Source organism: Coffea arabica, chromosome 2c, assembly GCF_036785885.1.
Source record: "Coffea arabica cultivar ET-39 chromosome 2c, Coffea Arabica ET-39 HiFi, whole genome shotgun sequence".
NCBI classification, from domain to species: domain Eukaryota; kingdom Viridiplantae; phylum Streptophyta; class Magnoliopsida; order Gentianales; family Rubiaceae; genus Coffea; species Coffea arabica.
In genome coordinates this window covers 20,318,375-20,335,601 of record NC_092312.1, presented here as the reverse complement: position 1 = coordinate 20,335,601, position 17,227 = coordinate 20,318,375, and the positions used below count along the sequence as shown (strand labels likewise).

The window sequence follows — 17,227 nt, the reverse complement described above, 5'->3', positions numbered from 1 at the left end:
TGACTATCCTCCGTTATTGAAGAAGGACTAATGGTAGCGGGCCATTTCGTGTCCTGCCGACTTTTGGCTACGGTGTAGCTTTTGCTTCTTCATCGTCGAGGAGCTTTTGCCTAAGCTTCCTTCCCAAATTCCTATCATCGGCACAAATTTATAATTGTGCACATGTTTAATTAGACATCTACCTCTATCTACGATAAAAATTACTATTTTCCTCACAAATCAAACCCATATTTTACCTACAAATTATTCACAATCAATATACATGTAGAACCCAAAAAATTCATCAAAAAATATATAAGATATATATTTCATAAAATCAATAGATATATGGGAAGGTAATTTACACACATAAAAAATATGTACGAGGGAAGAGAAATAATACCAACAATAATCTATTAATCACATCATAAAAGCAAGACTCTTAATTTTTTACCCTTCTCAACTAAACACAATAATATGACTCTCTGTAGATGACTTGATAAACAAGTCTTATAACCATAAGAAATTTTCTAATAAGATATTGATTCCTAAACAATAAAACTACCATAATCTAACTCCAATAGAATTACTAAAACCCTAATTTAACTAAAACACTATCAAATAACAATATGAAAATTTCTAATTTTGAATCTTGATTTAATATGCGGACAATACAAACTATCACCTTGTCTTTAAACAACTCAATTACCACTTTTAATATACCAAACTCATATAATATAACTCTCCACATTCTTTTAATCTCCTCGTTAGTTCCCTATCCTTTTAAGAACCAAACCACATGCACTGAAGTTTGGTCTTTTTTTCAAGAAATCCTCTCAAACTTTGCCTCGAAAAAGAAAAACAAAAACTAAAGTAACTTCGTTTTAGTCTCCAGTGCTCAATTAAGATGTCAATAATCTATAATCATCCTAGCAAGCAATTATATGTAAGTTGCAAGACCCTAAACTCTGTTCTCCACATGTTAAATGTAGAACAAATTTTAGACACTCTTCTTTATGCATTTGTTATTGTGTGTGTGTCGTTTATGCATGAGCCGCATGGCCAAATACTATTTGACCAAATCCGTAAGCGGGTAACTAGTTACAAGAAAATGTGACCATTGAAGAAAAAAAAAATCCTAATATTCTTTCGATTTTTTATTTTTTAGACAATCATTGAAGGAATTAGCCTCAAAAAAAAAAAAAAGAAACAATAATATAGAGTCCTCGAAGAAGAAGGCCGAATTTAAGTCCTCGAAGGAAAAGATGGCGGCCTTCCCGAAAGAAAGATGAAAAAAGAAACTGATAGCCAATAAATTTCAGTTTCCCCTTTACTTTCGCAGTAGTACTATGAAAAACATCCCATTAAAAGGCTAGCATGGGCAGCATTTGGGGTGCCTCAGGCTCAAAGATTAGATACAAATTAAAAGGTTCAGCACTCAGCCGCCGCATATGGTATATGCTTTCTTCATCTGCGTTCGGACCCAGCAATCATCTTGATTCCCATCGAGCCACCACTCTCCTCTCCTTCCACGGCGGAGCGTGGGGCACACAACTCACAACATGGATAGCCTCTACTCATCCATCCATTACTGGCTCGTGGACCAGCCATTGGTCAGCCAGTTTGAATGGAAACAAGGCCACACATTTGCCTCCACCCCACTCTTCCTCACCCTCACGGTCCTAACCTACCTCACTCTCACCTACGCTCTCAACCGCTTCCCACTCCTCCCGACCCTCAGCCCCAACACCCTCCGCCTCGTCACCGCCGCGCACAACCTCATCCTCTGCCTCGCTTCCCTCGTCATGGCCGTGGGCTGCACCCTCTCCACCCTCCACCAAATGCCCCACAATGATTGGACGTGGGCAGTCTGCTTCCCCGCCAACCGCACCCCTCCCCGCGGGCCCACATTCTTCTGGGCCCAGGTCTTCTACCTGTCCAAGATTCTCGAGTTCATCGACACCCTGTTAATTATTCTGAGCGGGTCGCGCTCTCGACGGCTGTCGTTCCTCCACGTGTACCACCACGCGGTGGTGGTGATAATGTGCCATCTTTGGCTCTCTACTTCGCAGACGCTGTTCCCGGTGGCGCTCGTTACCAATGCTTCGGTTCATGTGCTAATGTACGCCTACTACCTGCTGGCCGCGCTCGGGCAGCGTCCGCGGTGGAAGAGACTGGTGACGGACTGTCAGATTATCCAGTTCGTTTTCAGCTTTGGGATTTCCGGTCTGATGCTGTATTATCATTTTACCGGGTCGGGATGCTCCGGGCTGCTGGGCTGGTGCTTCAATGCCGTGTTTAATGCGTCGCTTTTGTATCTTTTCGTTGATTTTCATTCCAAGAATTATGCCAACAAAAAGAAACAATGATGATGATGATGATGAACTGCTGTCCCGGTGATTTGATTGATGTCATTGCCCTCTCTATTTTTTTTTCCTTTGGTTTCGAGTTTATGACGTAGTATTACTAGCCATATTGCCAATTAGCATGTTAAAAAAAACATTTCCTATTGCTAATGAGTAGCTGAATTTGGTAATTATGTATGACTAAAAATCAAAGGCAGAAAATTTTGATTACTTGTTAGTATTATGCATCATCTTTTTTCTCATATAAGCCGGTAATCTAACCATGCTCCACCATGGAAAAATTCCTCCCTTTTCCTTTCGAAAAGGACAAAAAGAACGTGTGTTTAGGGGATCGGAAATGGTTAAGATGGAACCAACTCTACACTACAGGAAAGGGAACATTACCCTGCTCCTGGATACTTTGAGTTCTGTTGCCCCTTTTCATTAGTTTAAGCTTAGTTAGCTTCTTAATTTACTATGCTCGTTTGGTACTGGAACCCCGCAGAAACATTTTTTTGAGTACTGGGAAATATTCATCAAGCTGTAGCAAAATAAGTTGATGAACAGAGCGAAGAGACGACAAGTTTCTCTGAGAGAATTTGTATGGAAAGTGCCAGACAGAGGCAAGGTATCAGTTGATTGGGAACCAAGGAAGGAAGCCTTCTCCCTTTCTACCTAACCCACAGGCCACCGCTTCTTAGTAGTCTCTTCGTAACTCTCCTCAACACGCATTCTCTCACTCTTATAAAACTCACACTAATCATCTTTCAGCTTCTTAATACCCCAGTCAAAGACCAAGAAGTGATACATGGCATCTCCTACTGGTGCACTTTCGACCATCTTGTTTGCCTGCCTTGTAGTTGTAACAGGTATAGAGAAGGGGGGCGGGGGATGCGTCAGTGGTTATGTTTCCGACCAAATTTTTAGTTGCTGAATGCTTCACTTCTCAGCTTAAATTTGTCAGATTTTATGACATGAAAAATGTATGTTTTCTTGAATAACAGGGATAATGCTTGCCGAGTCCACGAACTTGACCATTATAAACGGCTGCAACGAAACCATATGGCCTGGTATAACACCAAACGACAATTCAGCACCTGACACCAACATCAGCGGAGGTGGTTTTCAATTGAAGCCTGACCAATCCGTTGTATTTTCAGCTCCACCAGGATGGAATGGCAGAATATGGGGAAGAACCGGGTGCGATTTTGACAAAGAAGGCAGTGGTAAATGCGAAACTGGTGACTGCGGAAGCACCCTAAAATGCAAAACTCCGGGGCAACCGCCTGCTTCAATTGCCCAATTTGCCTTCGGTAACCTTGATTATTATGATGTTAGCCTTGTCGATGGCTTCAACTTGCCAATCACGGTAAAACCAATATCCGGTAAAGGAAATTGCAGCACCGCAGGTTGCGACAGTGACCTCAGGCCCCATTGTCCACCGGAGCTTGCAGTCAATTCCAGTGGGAAATCCATCGCCTGCAACAGTGCTTGTAATGTGTTCAACACAGACGAGTACTGTTGCAGAGGAGCATTCTCAACTCCCCTCACCTGCATGCCAACAAATTATTCAAGAACATTCAAGACCGCATGCCCTGCAGCTTATAGCTATGCCTACGATGACCCCTCCAGTATCATCACCTGTTCTGCCACAGACTATGTTGTCACATTTTGCTCGTCAAGGTATATGACTAACCTGTGATAGATTACTGTTTAATGCTGAAGTGTTTATGCATGTTAGAACCTTTTCAAGTGCAGAGGAACTATTTATCAATCATTTACTCACCAAACCTGTTTCTTTGTTTCCTTTAGGAATCAAACACGGTGCACATATCATGACAGGACGCTTACCTGTAATGAAGCAAAGGGTCCAACCACATTTTCTCCTGTGGGGAAGATGCTGCTGCTAGCTTTACCAGCCGTATTGAACCTAGGATCTATGTTTTGATAGATAATCTTAGTGCAGGACAAATTTTGGCAATGGAATGTTGTTCCCCTTTATCATGTACTTAATTCCTTTTTGCTATAGTGGTGATTTTACGTTTAATGCCTCCAAGTGTATAAATTTATCAAGAGGGTGAAGATCTAACTCCATTCTAAAAATTTCTGGTAAGATTTTAATATGATGCCGTCTGATCATCCAGATCTAAACATGCTACCTGACAACAAATTTCAGGTATATACTCACTTGTATTCGACAAACAAGTGATGTTAGCAAGGCTTACATATTTACATCTGCAAAAAGCTTCAAAAAGAATAAAGAAGGTTATATACCTTAGGCCTGATGGTTGCTCATTCTGCTTGATCAGTAGCATGCAAGGCAACCATGCGTAAGGTTCACATCAAATAGAGCATAGGATTCCACCATTTACACTCTGTCACCGTTATAAAGCACTGCTACAAAATTGTAGTTTTGCACCCTCAAGGCAATTTGTTTTGTGCTTCTGTTAACAGGTCCTTCCTGTTTCCCAAATTTCACCAATGCTTTGGGGAACTAGTTTTGACTGTATCTAAACTGATTCTATCTTATTTGTTAATTCAATCATCTGCCAAAATTGATCAAGACTCTCTCTTACCCTGAATGCTTACTGAATTTGCCGTGCTTTTGTTTACACTCAATGCCTTGGACCCATCAACCTCGTATGGCAGTACAACAACAGGGGCTGCTGGTACAGTGCCCCAACGCTCCTTCAGAAATCTCCTAAACGCTAAAACCATCTGCCTCCGGAAATTGAGCTCCCTTGTAAAGAGATCAAATATAAGAAATGCCAGAATGTACTTGAATGGAACAAGGAGGAGAATTGTAGCACTTAGTAATAGCAGCAGAGCAACCTCTGTTGTTACCTGAAAAGAATTGAGAACCCAGTGAAAGAAAAAACAAAAAGAGAAGGCTGTAATCCTAAAAATTTCGTTATGCAACAAGACGCACACAAATTTTTAACCCCAAAATCCCAGAGGCCAAAAAATCTATTCTGAAATAAAACAAGATCCGGATCATTTAGTGATGGGCCTCTACATTCTCTTTGATATACATCATTAACCTTTTCGGATCAGCTTCTATTGCATAACTTCAGAAGCAAGTCAATAAGCTATTTCAACGCTTCATACTAATCTGATCATGTTAGCATGGCCAACTTTTTAAAAAAAAAAACTTATTTTCCTCCAATAGTTATAAAGCTAACCTAGTATGATAAACCTGCATATCAGATGATAGAGACCCCTCCTCACCTTATTGTAAGAATCAAGAGCAATCGTTTATATGAAACACTTAGACCTACTTGTGATTTAACAAGAAGTATTTGCATGTTTCTGATTGCAAACGAAGATAGAGGGTTATCAGAGAAAATAAGGGGATAAATAATATTTAGTTTCTTTCATTATGGTTTGTTCATATAAAGAGAACCACTGTTTTCCACTGTCCACTAGAACGAGTTATATAATGTGCAAATTTACGATGATAAACAAGTTTTTAAACAGAGGAAAATGTGAGAAGAAAGAATTCTAGATGTGAGGGAGAGAAAAAGATAAAAGAACACAAGAAAAAGGTGAAAAAGAAACCTTCCACCCCAACCATCTGCCACCCCTTTTACCTCAATTTTTGCGTCACAGTCCATAATCCAGACCTATCAACATCTCTCCCCCAGTTTACGCCTGGTATGCCTGTTTGAGTTGTCTCTGTTTGCTTCTTTATCAGTGCATCTACTGTAGTTGTTTGTGGACCTCTGCCATCTTTTCAGTGTTAAGATGGCAGTGTTAAGGATTTTTATCCAAAGAGGAATGAGGAGAGTTTGTTTGCTTTACAAAGAAGAGGTGAGCTTGTCTTCTGTCTGAAGAGTTGTTATCTTGGAGTGTAGCATTACTTTTTGGCATTTATCAATGACATAACTCTGAATTTTTAGGGGGCTGTTCATCTTAAGCTCAAGTCAAATATTAAAATGTAATTTTGACGTCTAGTGGAATCTAGTATTAATATGGATAGATGTCGAGGTATACATGTAATTAATTAACAGGAAATGAAATCGAAAGATAAATAGCAGGATAGACAACAAGAGAAGAGTTGAATTCACCTTAATTGCATGCAATACATCTACAAATTCATCTCAAGCGATTTCAAAACTTGACTGTCAAGTCAAGTTAAAGTGAGTTCAAGTTCCAGCATACCTGAGGCTGGCCAGCAAGAATAATTGTTCGGATTTTGAGCAGGGAAATGTTAAGATCCTGCATAAACTTCTCCACTTCACGCATGGCCTGTTTCAAAGCAATAATTTTTTGAATTGTATTTGATGGTGGCTGATCACGTATGGTAACTTTTCCAAAATATCTTCCCAAGCGACCTTGTTCCTTAAGCCCCTTCAACAATAACATGCTGGCAGCCAACAGCATCAATGTCATCGGGAACAGATAAGGGAGCATGTTTCTGATCAAACAGATAGCAGAATGATTTGGGATCAGTAATCAAGTGTCACTGATGACATTTGTCAGTGTCAAAATTCCAAAGGACTGAGGTCATGCAAGGTGGTCTAGCAAATTGACCGAGCAAAGAAAAGTTGGAACTTTGTCCAATTTAAGAAAGTAGTCTTCAATCACGAATGGAAAGAAGCATTATTGGAAATTACAAAAACATTGTTGGTTTTAATACCTTTTTTTCGAAAGTATAGAAGTTCTAACTAGAAGACTGCAAACAATATATTTTTGTTCCCTTCACTGAATGTTTTCTAACTCTCAGTCTGTTCCCACTTCACCAAAATTCATCAATCTGTTCCCACTTCAACAAAATTCATCTCATTCACCAAGCACACATGCAAGTAAGAAATTAAGGATTGCATCCCCATCTTATGATGGTTTCTTACTGTATGAACAGAAAGCATTGTCTGCAAATTGTCATCACAAAATCAATTTGAAAACCACAAGAAAGAGACTTGGCAAAGGAGATTATCCAAATGAATATAATGTAAAGGATTTGACTTCACAAATTCACCCTAGTAGGATGGTTATATGTGTTGAAGCCATCAGCATAGGCAATGACATTTATCAGCTGAATTGAATTTTCTATGAATTGTTTAACATGCCAGGATCCCTAATCACATGAGAGGAATTAATACTGAGAGCAGAGTTTAAGGCCTCCCATACTCGAGAGAAAGATAAATAGTAATAAAAATCACAATGTGGAAGGAAATCAGAATGCTATTCCTGCAAATTCATGGCAACAAAATTTGATTCTTCATGCTTTGATTGATCATAAAATGGCAATTAGTTCGAATCCACTACAACAAATGATAAACTATTTTTATCAAAATAGCAGGAATAACTAATACACTTGCAAATTTGGAAAGTAAGAAAATTACTAAATTAACTTATTCTAGTATAAGAACCAGAAGTTCAAACGACAAAACATGAGTGTCATGAAACCACAGCCATTTTACCTGAAGATGATAGTATACACAAACACAAGAAATGATGTAGTCACCAAGGGCTCCTCCCAGTGTCTAAGTCGTTCAAAATTATTGGCCATAATAGTTAAAGGAAGTATGAGTTCCTGTTAAATACCAAAAAACATATATATATTCAAAGAGAGTACTAAATAATCATGTTAAACAAAGATAAAGAGGCTTAGTGACATAGTATACGCAATAAGACGATCTTCAATCTGATGGAGAGAAAAGTAGGATTATCAGAAACAATAATCTAGATTAATTCATCATGCACCAAAAAGAGCAAAAGTAATCCCACAAAGAGCGAGAGATATACATCCACATTAGTTGCATATCTAGATCTTCCCCGACACAAGCTGGTTAGACTCAGGACAAGGAGTGAAGCAATTACATTTTGCCGACCCAGATTTATTCCTAAAGTTCAGATGTATAGGCATGAGACAAGTACTTTAAAACATAGAAAAAACCTCAACTATTGCACTAGTTATGGTATAAAAGAGTAAAGAAAAAATTTCAGCATCCCTACAAGGAGATATAACAAGAGACATGATGATAAATTGAAAATTTTAGAAGACATGCAGATTGGTTAATCTAGGACATTGAAATTTCATTTAAAATATAAGACTGTAAAGTCCCAAAAAAAAAAGAAAAGAAAAACAAGGAAAAGGCACGTTTAGTAAGCAAAAACTTGAACTGTAATAATGCTAAAGCATCCAAAAATTTTGAAATGCACGTAAGACTTCATTTACTAACACTGAGAAGTTTACTAAAATTTAGGAGCATGGGAAGACACAGAGTAGAAATGAATGTCATATGCCCCAACACAACATATCACTATTAAATTTAAAACGGATTAATCTCCAAGAGTCCAGCCTTGTGATCTGTAAAGACATTTTAATACATGATAGCTTAGATTTCATATAGCAAGAAATATCAAGCTTATATAGGAAACATAATGAAGATTTAGAGAATAAATAAGACCAAGATAAAGGCCAGGCAATTCCAACCTTAAAAAGATCAATATTACTCGGTATTCCTTCAATCATTGCAGCATTTATTGTTGCTTGTGTTTTTTCAGCTATTATATACTTATCTCTGCATACTATTGCTGCCTTTTCCACCAATGACACCCCAGCAATGACATGATTTTTACTCAGCACTACTCCATTTCTCATGGAGAAGTGCTTCCAGAAGGCAACTGCAGCATTAGAAAACCAAGATGGAGATGTCATCCACTTCCGCAAGTACACACTTCCATCTATGTCAAACACATGATTACTACTTTCAGATGCATCCTGAGTGGATATTAGATGTTGGCCTGGTTGTTTGTCTCCATCTGTAATTTTTGAATTCAACGGTCCAGCCCAGAAATTAACAGCTAGAGTTTGGAAAACCACATCACCATAAGGAGCATGTTGCAAAAAAGAGAAAGGGACAAGTTTAGTAGGTTCATCCAAGAGTCTTCGCATATGTTGAAGAGCCTGGAGTCTAGCAATAGCATTGGTAGCGCAGGTAATTGCCTTTGCCTTCCCTTTGTGAGCACCATGTACATAGTACACAGATTGGTCACCATCCTTGGGTCCAAATTCTTGTATAAATTTGTGTAAAGCATTCACTTCATTAATAAATGCATACCATACATCTCGTCTCATTTCACCTCCCAGGTCAACAAATTCCAGGACCCATGTTTCAGACCTAATTGGATGCACCACAAAGTAAACAAAAAGTTTGTCACCTAACCAACTTCAACATAAGGATGCAAGTGGACCTCAGTAGTGACAAACAACTAAAAAATCCTTAGCTTTCTGTTGTTTTGTGAGGCAAAACCTTGTAACCTCATGTATGAAATCTATTTTTTTTAAACAAAAAAGCGAACAGGAAGTTTCTCCAACATATTTAGCAGTTCTTGAAACTTTAACAATTTGAACCAACTATTTAGGGACTTTTCAAGTTCACAATCCAAATAATGAGTAAAATCCCATGAATGAATTTGAATAAAATAATTCCACAGAACAGGTCAAAGAAGCTTACTCACTCCAGCCCGGAGGTAACAGATATAGCAGAGTCAAAAAGATCGGTTCCCAGGGGCCCAACTCTTGTTCTCTTTACTTGTGAACCATCTCTTGTAAGATCCAATCTCACTGCATCGCTTTGGCCTTTTAAGCCAATTCTCTGGAAAGAAGTTTAAGAGTTAAATGAACTAAGCTGCAAAAGAATACCTTGTATGGATGCTGGAAACTACGCCAAGTCTCATCAACCTTCATAGTTCCATTTTATGGTAAAAGAGTACATAGACAATAATTTGAAGTTTACTAATGATGAACATAACCGATAAGATAGACAATAAGTAGACATCCCTAAGCTCCATTCCATGCATTCAGCAAAAATAGCAAGTACCTCAAAGTACAATGCCCCATCAGTCAAAGTTAGTTTTCCTGGCCATACTATGTTGTTCTCCCATTTCAACACTGGCGGCTTTCTGCTTGAACTGAGGCACAGAATTTTCTCTCCAAAAGGTTTGGGGGACCCTTGGGACTCATATGATTTTCGTCCTTCATGAATCCTATATTGGATAAATTTTGAAAAAGGAATGAAAATTTTCTGAATGGGTTCACCAACATGCTTGCCATAAGCATGAGAATACCATCAAATAACTCTTTGACACATATATGCCTATAGATGCAATCTACTATTTGGAAGACTCGTAAGCAAATTTAGTTCATGCTCACTTCAGAAGTTGGTCAATGTATGTAGACCATGAGCCATATGAGATCCCTTGTCCATCACGAGCAAGAGCTTTGAAAAGGTTATGTGCAGTGGACCAGTCAGCTACACCAGAAATAGCAGGAGCTATACGAACAAAAGCTGCTTCTCCTACAAGCTTCCTCTTTGAGTTTCAACAAGAAGCAACATGGTAGTTGTTGCAGTCAATATACTGATGTACATTAGGAAGTAACATATCTTTGATAAGTAAAAAGAGTTTTCCCAATAGGAACTGCAAAATCCAGAGAGATACAGAAGAATCATAAAAGTTACTTATTGCATGGAGTGTTGAGACTCTAATCCATCTCATACCAACTGATAAACTATGACACTCCTAGTGAAGCTCTTTACATGCCAGAATAGGATTAGGACTAACCAGAGTATTGCATTAGGTGACAAAATTGGTAGAAGTATGTCACATGCAAATCCATTGATTCAATTTGCCTCCAAATAGCTAATATGGTTCTGCCCTATTACCGTGCTTTACTAACTGAATATCTATCCTTCTATGGATCAGACTTTGCTAAAGACGCTAGGATATTAAAAGCAAGATATCGTGTTGTCACCTAGAGGACATCAAAATTACTGGACATTGAGAACCGTAACAGGAAGTCCAGTAAACATCTTTTTACTCAGTTGAGTCACTGGTACAGAAATTTAATCAGCAAATATAACTTGACCAAGTCATCAATATTCTACCATAAAACCCCAAGTCACCATCTTATAAGCCACTTAATGCACATATCCCATTCAAAGAATTGGACTAAAGAAGGAATGGGTACAGAAACAATACAAATATGATGCTCAAACAGCCAAAATAGTAGAAACCTTGAAAGAGTCTCTGTCTGAGGCCTCAGCCTGGGAATCCTTTCCGCTGCTGTATGGATGCTCCCATGCAACCATGGTTACAAAAATAAGTTTCCGAAATGCACAATCCTATGATCACAGAAAAAATCAAATACTCATGCAACAAAGAAGTCATCACCCTCTTCTACAAATAAGATAAAAACCACAAAAAGTACTTTGATCCTTCTCTGTTTTATCAAAACAATGGCATCTCTGTTAGCCAAAAGAATATCATACAACTAAACCTAGACACAAGCAGGGAATTTGATCGATCGTACTATGTCTACAAACCTTCAGGGAAGGATGAATATCTGAACTATCTCTGGACAAAAACCTGAAGCAACAGTATTCGACTAAATTACGAGCATTGTTGTATATCGGTCCAGGAACAAGGGCTCTAAATATCTTCTGCATTTTTTTCCCAGTCGATCCATTCATCCTGCATAAATTAACTCTTATTTCATGTATGGATCCAAGAAAGACATCAGGCAAAACCAATGTTATCAAAATTGCATGATGATAATGAAAGTTATCAGAATCCATTGCAAGACGTTTCTTATAATTTGAGTTCATAAAAATTCATTTTTCTTCAGGACTTCTTTCCACATCCAATCATTAGTCACACTGATGTTTTGCACAGTAAAGAGGATAACCAAAAGAACAGATAATATGAAGAAACAAACAGAGTTTCCAAAGGATATAAAAATCTACAAATTTTCAAAGAAAACTAAAACAGGTAATAGACACGTAAAAGCTTTCAAAGGATATAAAATCTAGAAGGAACAAATATCCTCGTTTGAGTCAAAAACTTTATACGCATATAATACAGGCAAATAAGCTAAAGTTTGTGATGCAATGTTCTCGTCTTCAGCTGATACAAGTTTGTGATGCAAGTCTCTTTTTGAAGATTTTCATGATTCATGTCAGAAAAATGATCCAAATCAAAGAATAAAAGAGAAAATTGCAGAGTCTACCAACGTTTTACCATAGCGCCCCCTTCATAAATGAAGGATTCATTGCTCCTAATGGTAAAGAAATATCTATTTTCTGCCAAATTGAGACATATCCACTAGATTAACATATCTGAGTGTAAGAAAATCATAAATCACACTAATCCTTGGGAAAAGCTAGTTCAGGATGATTACAGAGTCAGGCAGTTGATGACACATGAACAGAAATGAACCAAGATGAAAGGGCACAGACTTGAAACTCAGCAAATCTGACACTATGCAGGTCACAGAATAAGATTTAAAAACCAAATAGAAAGGGACAGGAAAAGAGAAAGATGGAGAAAATGAAAAAGCTCTTTCCTTGATGCCTAATAGACAAAGTGTGACGTTACGAAGCTTCCCATCTTAGCATCTAGCTCCTTCCATCTTACAGTAAGGGCGTTCTTAGGAATGCAAAAATTTTCTTTTGAATTTTTAAGTTAAATAATTAACTTTTTATAATCTATATATATTTTGATGATGATTACACATCAGAAACAAATTCTTTTGAGCTTATACAGGACATAATCATAAACTTTCCATGCTCTCTTAAAGTAGCTAGAGATGAATCAGTTCAACTATCTGAGTTGCAACATTTCGTAATATGCTTGACAGCAGACACAAGTTCGTCTTCTTCAATAAACTCAGCGAATTCACACGAACTAGGCGTATATCCAGTCCAATAATTGAAACTCTACTTTATTAGTATTTAGTGTTTCTTAGCTTCGGGTTAGAATCCTCAGTTAAGCACCACAAGATAAGTTAGTATTAAGCTCTTGCGGCTCTCGTTTTTCAGTTCTGCATACTTAATAAACCCAGAAACATACTTTCGGGAAATTCTCCCAGTTGAAATTCTGGCAAAGCAGCAAAAACTGGGGTGGACTCGATGCCTAAATTATGCAACACTAGACCCAGCAAAAGTTACAACTTACATGGCCAATTCTAGTCCAAGTGGAGAAAATAATGAAGAAAAAGCTCCAGTTAGTTAGTTTATGTCCACCAGATGATTTGCAAAAAAAGCAGACAAGAACTGTTGAATCAGATAGGACCATGACGTTGCACATATGGCACCCTTATTACCTGCTAAATTGCTCAATAGAAACAATGGCAGGTAGGGACAGATCTCCACTGGGTGTTTTGCTGTTAATTGTCTGTTCAGCCAAGAAAATGTCCCCCAAATCTCCAGCATCATCCTGAACAACAGGTTTCCTATCGTTTACAGTTTTTACCAGTGGAGTCGTGACTTCATTCAAAAAGTTTTGGGTCCTTGAGATCCAATGGCTTAGTGATTCTTGTACTGCATCTACCAAAATAGCGTGAAATTAGAACAGCTAGACGAAAGAAAATACAGAAAATTCACAAAGCTTTTCATCAAAAACAACTGAAGTTCATTACAAGAAACACCTGTAGTCCTAATTACAACTCCTACAGCAACAACTGACATGGAACACAGCAACTTGGATTCAGTCATTCTTTGATATATTTGATTTCTGAATAGACTCGTAATGTGTAATATGTAGCTCAAAAAGCTTAACTTACAGATGAAAGAAAAATAATTTACATTCTAGTTCTAGATTATATTAGCAGTATATTTCATTCACTTTTCTTTATCCTGGCGTAACTGCTTCTGCTTTGTGCATGTTAAGGAGAACATATCGTCTGCAGATATCCCATTATGATGAAACCTTACATCTTTCGCCTAGACGGCTAGACCTCCACCAAATTTACAATCTTCCAAACATATTAACAATCCCATATCACGAAATTTTCAAATTTTTATAGTCAACTCCCAAGAAAGTGTCTAACTTTCGATCATCATCATGTCCGTATAATATATAGTCAGTGTGAAACGCATAGACGGGGGATAAAAAGAGTAATATGCCAATAACTAACCAAATGAGCAACTAAAGACAACATAAATCCTGTACTCCATAACGTTCAGCTTTTCCCAAAGCTGATAATTATCCATCAAGAACTGCCTCTAAGAAAGCTTCTATTTGAAAATTCAAAAAGCCAAAACCAGAAGTTAAATCCAAACAGCGATAAGCTATATTTTCAGTCAAGGTTTAGAATGAAAGTGGGAGTCCATATAAAGGAGAATTTTCCTATCGGCTTATAAATTGATTTTTCTATGCAAAGAAAAGCAATCTACAATCAGCAGAGTTTCAGCAAAGTAGCACCAGTGGGAACAAGTTAAATAAACCGCTGCAAGTGTTATATATTTGAACTCACTCGCATCGATCTCAGTGAGCTTCCGTCTACTATTATCAAGCAGAGATCGACCCAGAATCTTGAAATTAAACTTTTGGTCGGCAGATGAAGATGACGAAGAAGTTTTGTCACAGCAAATAATCTTAATCCTGCAGGAACCTTGATGATGATGCTGATGATAAGAGAGCAGAGCAAAAGGTGGTGCCGGTGGTGGTGATGGTGATGAGCTAGCAAGTTTAAAGTGGCCCTTTATCGAGAATCCTGTCTGCATATTCCTTTCTTCGTATTTTCCTTTTCTGATTGAAATCCCAAGAACTACAGATTATTTTTCCAAGAAACACGAAATGGTTGTATGAAGTTAACTTGCACAGTCGCACTATTATTTGCTGAGGAAGAATTATTGGGGGTGTAATAGTGAGAATGAATTGGTGGGTGTAATAACAAGAATAATAACAATGAGGGGATCGGCGGTGCGCAGGAAAGAATACTTTGGACTTCCTGTTGGTGAAGACGACAAAATGGGGACTTCCAGAGACGGAAGAGAGCGAAGCGAGCAGTTTGTATCTGCGTGTTCGCGGATTTTGTAAGGGAGCGAAATGTTTGTTGTGGGGATTTATTTATTGCTGAAATTGCAATTTTTTGGGTATTTTATCCATAAATTAAACATGCTCGTTCTATGACCAAATAAAGAATTTTTTTTTTATTCTTCGATTGTAATAATTTCAATCATTTAAAATATAGATATTTATTTTCATTTAGGAATATAAATTGAGAGAATAGTTTAAAGAGATCATAGAATTGCGTTTATTTCTGATCACTTAATCGACTCATGATTATATTAAAGAATTGCAAAAAAAAAAAAAAAAAGGGAGAAGGACCTTCCCTGTGACAAAAATAAATTCAAAAACAAATAAAATCTATGAAAGAAGAGGATGAGAGACCTCTATAAAAGGTAATATATTATTTTTATTACCAAAAGAAAAAAAAAACTAGATAATCATGGAGGAGGTATGGCTATATTATGCTCTGTGATGGGCTGACACGTGGATGAATATTAAAATATTAACGTGTTAACGGAGAGAATCATTTTATTAGTTCTTTTTAGGAATGAAATGAGAAAGTCAAATTTGATTGGCTACTTGTGAGTTGTCAACAAATCGCAGGTGTGTTATATGTTGATGGCTAAATTCGAGCTCGAACGATTTTGAATTTAGGGATAATTTCGGAAACCTTCCTCGAGATTTCTGACAATTTCATCTAATATTCTTAAAATTTTTAATATTACACTTACCTCCCTTGATACTATAAAATGGTCATAATAACCTTAATATATTATTAATATTTTTCATACAATTAAATAATGCGCTCCTAATCTTGCGCATAGAAATGCACCACACAATTAAATATTCAATGAAAACAAAAAAAAAAAAAAGATCACTTATAGAATAACTAATTATGTCCTAAACATAATTCTAACATATTACAAATTAATTTTAGTTTGGTTTGAAAGATTTAAAGATGAATAGAAAAGGATGCAAGCTGAAGATTTAAACATAACAGACATGAATTGGTACTCCAACATTTGAGGGATGGGATGTTATATTAATATATAGTTAGTGAAATTTTTTAAGTTTAACAGTACTGATTTTTTTTTCTTTCGTGACTTGGATTGAGATTTTAGAATTAAAAACTGATGATAGCGGTGGCCATGATGATAATGGTACTAATTTGAAATGTAAGAATATGAAAAGTTTAAAATAATAGAGATGAGAATTGAAAGTGGATAAATTCAAGTAAAGTATGTGTAATTTTTAAAACTTCAAAAGTACTAAGTGAAATTGTTAAAAATCTAAAGGGAGGTTTTTGAAATTATCCCTTGAATTTATTATGGAGTCAAACTTGACCTCTTAAACACTTTACTTGAAAGTTTGCTGAGCTTGAGATTGAGTTTAAGGTCAATCTTGATTTGCTTCTCAAACAAGTTCAAGCTTGTTATTTAACACTTACATTTAACACGAATCAGATGTTGGGTTTCATAAGTAAATATTTGTCGAGGTTGAGCTCAAGTTTAAACTCAGATAATTTATTTCGAATTCGAATACACTTGTATTCAAGCTCAATTTAGTTGATTGCCACCCTTAGACTTGATTCATTTTTCATATACCTTCGGTGGACTCAACTCCACAGTCCACAGCTCAATAACCATTGTACGCTTTTGGACACCATTCCTTGGTTAAATTCAAAGTACTCTATCTAATTTTGCCTCACCAAAAATGTAAACAATAAACAAAGGAAAGTGCTCTCTCCTTCCATGGTGGCACAATCTTTTACTTAGGAGAATTAGTTTAATTACAGTTGCAACCTGGATCTAGTCACTTTTTATGATAAGATTGTAGGAAGTAATATAGCTACTAAACTAATCTACAAATGATAGGAATCACAACTGAACCATGTTTCGATTAGACCATGTTTCAATTAGACCACAAATAATTGAAGATAAAGACTTAATCGACAAATAATTGAAGGAAAGTGCTCTCCCTCTGCCTTTTCTGGAGTCTCAATCTTGTCTGCTAAACTAAAGCGCAATTTGAACCCCCAGAAGGGAAAAAAAAATAAAAGGTCTTTTTATTGGGCTTGTCTTTTTTCTTTGGTCCAATAAACA

The 17,227-nt window shown here is 37.0% G+C and overlaps 3 protein-coding genes across 7 annotated transcripts; 2 read left to right on the top strand and 1 right to left on the bottom strand.

The window, feature by feature from the left end:
* The first annotated feature begins 1,390 nt into the window (after positions 1-1,390).
* LOC113731844 (uncharacterized) lies at positions 1,391-2,388 on the top strand. Its single transcript, XM_027257313.2, has one exon. The coding sequence runs from the start codon at positions 1,542-1,544 to the stop codon at positions 2,346-2,348; it is 807 nt and encodes a 268-aa protein (XP_027113114.2). The 5' UTR covers positions 1,391-1,541; the 3' UTR covers positions 2,349-2,388.
* LOC140035185 (pathogenesis-related thaumatin-like protein 3.5) lies at positions 2,253-4,371 on the top strand. Of its 2 annotated transcripts, none has more exons than XM_072075104.1 (3): positions 2,253-2,389; positions 3,329-4,007; positions 4,137-4,371. In XM_072075104.1, the coding sequence occupies exons 2-3, from the start codon at positions 3,334-3,336 to the stop codon at positions 4,270-4,272; spliced, it is 810 nt and encodes a 269-aa protein (XP_071931205.1). In that variant the 5' UTR covers positions 2,253-2,389; positions 3,329-3,333; the 3' UTR covers positions 4,273-4,371. The 2 variants fall into 2 exon arrangements, with proteins under 2 accessions (XP_071931205.1, XP_071931204.1); XM_072075103.1 differs by lacking the exon at positions 2,253-2,389 and adding an exon at positions 3,058-3,193.
* On the bottom strand, positions 2,899-15,145 carry LOC113731842 (uncharacterized). Of its 4 annotated transcripts, none has more exons than XM_027257309.2 (11): positions 14,587-15,145; positions 13,435-13,657; positions 11,657-11,804; positions 11,348-11,455; positions 10,486-10,643; positions 10,154-10,319; positions 9,792-9,928; positions 8,764-9,451; positions 7,748-7,860; positions 6,486-6,741; positions 2,899-5,168 (listed from the first exon to the last, which is right to left on the bottom strand). In XM_027257309.2, exons 1-11 carry the CDS (start codon positions 14,834-14,836, stop codon positions 4,884-4,886), a joined length of 2,532 nt encoding a protein of 843 aa, XP_027113110.2. In that variant the 5' UTR covers positions 14,837-15,145; the 3' UTR covers positions 2,899-4,883. The 4 variants fall into 4 exon arrangements, with proteins under 4 accessions (XP_027113110.2, XP_027113112.2, XP_071931201.1 ...); XM_027257311.2 differs by having other exon boundaries at positions 13,435-13,651; positions 14,587-15,026; XM_072075099.1 differs by having other exon boundaries at positions 4,810-5,064; positions 14,587-15,120.
* Positions 15,146-17,227: the final 2,082 nt, after the last annotated feature.